This window comes from Scylla paramamosain, unplaced genomic scaffold, assembly GCF_035594125.1.
Source record: "Scylla paramamosain isolate STU-SP2022 unplaced genomic scaffold, ASM3559412v1 Contig53, whole genome shotgun sequence".
Classification (NCBI taxonomy): Eukaryota; Metazoa; Arthropoda; class Malacostraca; order Decapoda; family Portunidae; genus Scylla; species Scylla paramamosain.
The window spans coordinates 557,501-562,500 of record NW_026973718.1 but is presented as its reverse complement, the minus strand read 5'-3'; the positions used below and the strand labels follow the sequence as shown (position 1 = coordinate 562,500).

The following is a 5,000-nucleotide window of genomic DNA, read 5'->3' as shown; positions in this document are numbered from 1 at the left end:
AATGCCAGTCCCTAAAAGGGTCAAAGCAGTGGTCAAAAATTGGTGGATAAGTGTCCTGAAACCTCCCTCTTGAAGGAATTCAAGTCATAGGAAGGTGGAAATACAGAAGCAGGCAAAGAGTTCCAGAGTTTACCAGAGAAAGGGATGAATGATTGAGAATACTGGTTAACTCTTGCGTTAGAGAGGTGGACAGAATAGGAGTGAGAGAAAGAAGAAAGTCTTGTGCAGCGAGGCCGCGGAAGGAGGGAAGGCATGCAGTTAGCAAGATCAGAAGAGCAGTTACCATGAAAATAGCGGTAGAAGACAGCTAGAGATGCAACATTGCGGCGGTGAGAGAGAGGCTGAAGACAGTCAGTTAGAGGAGAGGAGTTGATGAGACGAAAAGCTTTTGATTCCACCCTGTCCAGAACAGCAGTATGAGTGGAACCCCCCCAGACATGTGAAGCATACTCCATACATGGACGGATAAGGCTCTTGTACAGAGTTAGCAGCTGGGGGGGTGAGAAAAAACTGGCGGAGACGTCTCAGAACACCTAACTTCATAGAAGCTGTTTTAGCTAGAGATGAGATGTGAAGTTTCCAGTTCAGATTATAAGTAAAGGACAGACCGAGGATGTTCAGTGTAGAAGAGGGGGACAGTTGAGTGTCATTGAAGAAGAGGGGATAGTTGTCTGGAAGATTGTGTCGAGTTGATAGATGGAGGAATTGAGTTTTTGAGGCATTGAACAATACCAAGTTTGCTCTGCCCCAATCAGAAATTTTAGAAAGATCAGAAGTCAGGCGTTCTGTGGCTTCCCTGCGTGATATGTTTACCTCCTGAAGGGTTGGACGTCTATGAAAAGACGTGGAAAAGTGCAGGGTGGTATCATCAGCATAGGAGTGGATAGGACAAGAAGTTTCGTTTAGAAGATCATTAATGAATAATAAGAAGAGAGTGGGTGACAGGACAGAACCCTGAGGAACACCACTGTTAATAGATTTAGGAGAAGAACATTGACCGTCTACCACAGCAGCAATAGAACGGTCAGAAAGGAAACTTGAGATGAAGTTACAGAGAGAAGGATAGAAACCGTAGGAGGGTAGTTTGGAAATCAAAGCTTTGTGCCAGACTCTATCAAAGGCTTTTGATATGTCCAAGGCAACAGCAAAAGTTTCACCAAAGTCTCTAAAAGAGGATGACCAAGACTCAGTAAGGAAAGCCAGAAGATCACCAGTAGAGCGGCCTTGACGGAACCCATACTGGCGATCAGATAGAAGGTTGTGAAGTGATAGATGTTTAAGAATCTTCCTGTTGAGGATAGATTCAAAAACTTTAGATAAGCAGGAAATTAAAGCAATAGGACGGTAGTTTGAGGGATTAGAGCGGTCACCCTTTTTAGGAACAGGTTGAATGTAGGCAAACTTCCAGCAAGAAGGAAAGGTAGATGTTGACAGACAGAGCTGAAAGAGTTTGACTAGGCAAGGTGCAAGCACGGAGGCACAGTTTCGGAGAACAATAGGAGGGACCCCATCAGGTCCATAAGCCTTCCGAGGGTTTAGGCCAGCGAGGGCATGGAAAACATCATTACGAAGAATTTTAATACGAGGCATGAAGTAGTCAGAGGGTGGAGGAGAGGGAGGAACAAGCCCAGAATCGTCCAAGGTAGAGTTTTTAGCAAAGGTTTGAGCAAAGAGTTCAGCTTTAGAAATAGATGTGATAGCAGTGGTGCCATCTGGTTGAAGTAGAGGAGGGAAAGAAGAAGAAGCAAAGTTATTGGAGATATTTTTGGCTAGATGCCAGAAATCACGAGGGGAGTTAGATCTTGAAAGGTTTTGACATTTTCTGTTAATGAAGGAGTTTTTGGCTAGTTGGAGAACAGACTTGGCATGGTTCCGGGCAGAAATATAAAGTGCATGAGATTCTGGTGAAGGAAGGCTTAAGTACCTTTTGTGGGCCACCTCTCTATCATGTATAGCACGAGAACAAGCTGTGTTAAACCAAGGTTTAGAAGGTTTAGGACGAGAAAAAGAGTGAGGAATGTACGCCTCCATGCCAGACACTATCACCTCTGTTATGCGCTCAGCACACAAAGACGGGTCTGTGACACGGAAGCAGTAGTCATTCCAAGGAAAATCAGCAAAATACCGCCTCAGGTCCCCCCAACTAGCAGAGGCAAAACGCCAGAGGCACCTTCGCTTAGGGGGATCCTGAGGAGGGATTGGAGTGATAGGACAAGATAAAGATATGAGATTGTGATCGGAGGAGCCCAACGGAGAAGAAAGGGTGACAGCATAAGCAGAAGGATTAGAGGTCAGGAAAAGGTCAAGAATGTTGGGCGTATCTCCAAGACGGTCAGGAATACGAGTAGGGTGTTGCACCAATTGCTCTAGGTCATGGAGGATAGCAAAGTTGTAGGCTAGTTCACCAGGATGGTCAGTGAAGGGAGAGGAAAGCCAAAGCTGGTGGTGAACATTGAAGTCTCCAAGAATGGAGATCTCTGCAAAAGGGAAGAGGGTCAGAATGTGCTCCACTTTGGAAGTTAGGTAGTCAAAGAATTTCTTATAGTCAGAGGAGTTAGGAGAGAGGTATACAGCACAGATAAATTTAGTATGAGAATGACTCTGTAGTCGTAGCCAGATGGTGGAAAACTCGGAAGATTCAAGAGCGTGGGCACGAGAGCAGGTTAAGTCATTGCGCACATAAACGCAGCATCCAGCTTTGGATCGAAAATGAGGATAGAGAAAGTAGGAGGGAACAGAAAAGGGGCTACTGTCAGTTGCCTCAGACACCTGAGTTTCAGTGAGGAAAAGAAGATGAGGTTTAGAAGAGGAGAGGTGGTGTTCTACAGATTGAAAATTAGATCTTAGACCGCGAATGTTGCAGAAGTTAATGAAGAAAAAGTTGAGGGGGGTGTCAAGACACTTAGGGTCGTCGACGGAAAGGCAGTCCGACCTGGGGACATTTATGGTCCCCTCCCCAGATGGGGACTCCGAGGCTGGTGTAGGAGTCGCCATGATTTTAAAATTTTTTGAGTGAAGGGTGTGTGTGTTATTAGGTGCTTGTAGTTTTGTGTGGAGGAAGAGAGTTGTCTTTAGAGGGCAGGCTGTGACTGCCCCCTTGTGTTGTGAGACACAAAGGGAAACGTTCAGTGAGGTCACAGCTGGGTTTAATGATAAGTTCACAGCACCCCCTGAACAGTGTCCTCGTCATAGCTTTTGTGTGTGTTAATAGAACTTTTATGAAATCTCCAAATTGTTTTACTATTCCAACTAAATATGGAATAAAAATAAAAATATGCTGGTAAACATTCGTGTGTGTGTGTGTGTGTGTGTGTGTGTGTGTGTGTGTGTGTGTGTGTGTGTGTGTGTGTGTAATAATAATAATAATAATAATAATAATAATAATAATAATAATAATAATAATAATAATAATAAACGGTTCATTATTGAGGCATTTAACAAACTGAAAATGTAGAGGGGAGTGGGGAAATACTTAACATTAATCCAAAAGGTAAGTCTAATCTAGAAAGGAAATGCTATTGATTGATTTCTCGCACCATGGTGGGAATCGCGCTGAGTCTGTACCGCTCTGTGCGCGGCACCTTTAGGCGTATCTTGTTGTGGTGTCTGGTGGCACGGATCGAGCGAGGCGCGTGGCCGTGTGTGTGTGCGCGCGCGCGCGCGCGCGTGTGTGTGTGTGTGTGTGTGTGTGTGTGTGTGTGTGTGTGTGTGTGTGTGTGTGTGTGTGTAAGTGTTTGTATGTGTGTGTGTGTGTGTGTGTGTGTGTGTGTGTGTGTGTGTGTGTGTGTGTGTGTGTGTAAGTGTTTGTATGTGTGTGTGTGTGTGTGTGTGTGTGTGTGTGTGTGTGTGTGTGTGTGTGTGTGTGTGTGTGTGTGTTTGTTTGTTTGTTTGTTTGTGTGTGTGTGCATTGGTATTATCAACAAAGATAACTGTACCAATAGCAATACTTGACCCGACACACTGAAATACCGTAATGCCAGTACACTGGTACAGTACACTCCTAAATGGCAGCGCCGCCCTCGCTCCCCCGATCTTCCTCCTCCTTTCAATCGTGACCACCAGCGGACGCACAAATCACCAATAGATTCTTTATTCATATTACTTGCCTTTTGGGAGATTTTTTAGTAGTTAGCATTCATAAACATACTGCGATGATTTATGCGGGGTTTGAAATTCCTGTGTGTGTGTGTGTGTGTGTGTGTGTGTGTGTGTGTGTTTACGTATAACAAACAATGTGTCTATCATAAAATAATAAGGTGTTCCCACAAAAGCACTCAGCACATTCACCATCCCCATCACCACCTGCCTTTACACATGCTGCACACACCACATGGCAGACCACGTCCACACAAAGTCTGCAGCACTCTGCACCCACTCACTCCACCACACACCACCCCCGCAATGCCCACACACCGCCACACGCCACCAGTAACCAAGCTCTTCCCTCCACAGTCGTGCCGTCGTGCCTGGTGCTCCTGGACACTGGATGGAGTCCTGTCCACGGCGGGGTGCTGAGGTCACTGATCGAGGGTGACCCGCTGACCCTGCAGTGCACCGCATCGGGGGGTGAGTACTTACTGGGTGTACTAAGTGTGTGTTGGGTGTGTTAGGTGTGTATTGGGTGTAGGGTCAGCGTTGGCTGCTGTACCTAATATTGCATCACATCTGAGGGTCAGTACAGCTGACAGTTTCTCCTCCAGGACGAGCAAAGTAAGCTTGGCGTCCTCCTAAGTCCTGCATAATAACACTTTATCTTCGCCTTCTGCTCCCCTTTATCTCTAACCGCGTCCTTCTCCTTTCACTTTTCTTCCTCCTCTTCCTTCTCCTTTTTTTCTCCTTCTATATTCTGTCCTCAACTTTTCTGATTTTTTTCCTTCCCATTAATTGACTTTTTTTTTTATATTCCTTCTTCTTCTTAGTCGTCTCCTGCATCCATTTTTTTTCTCCTTTTTCTTCTTATTTTCTTTAATCTCTTAATGTTTCTTGTTTCACTGGCACCC

General features: G+C 45.3%; 1 protein-coding gene across 3 annotated transcripts in view; it reads left to right on the top strand.

The window, feature by feature from the left end:
- LOC135098279 (uncharacterized) overlaps positions 1–5,000 on the top strand; it is a 100,534-nt gene that overhangs the window by 42,475 nt on the left and 53,059 nt on the right. For all 3 annotated transcript variants that reach the window (XR_010266783.1, XR_010266781.1, XM_064000543.1), the window contains one exon: positions 4,453–4,566. Coding sequence is in view for 1 of the 3 variants with exons in the window: in XM_064000543.1 (XP_063856613.1) it covers positions 4,453–4,566 (114 nt within the window). In the remaining 2 variants the exon portion in view is untranslated. The remainder of the gene's footprint in view (positions 1–4,452; positions 4,567–5,000) is intronic.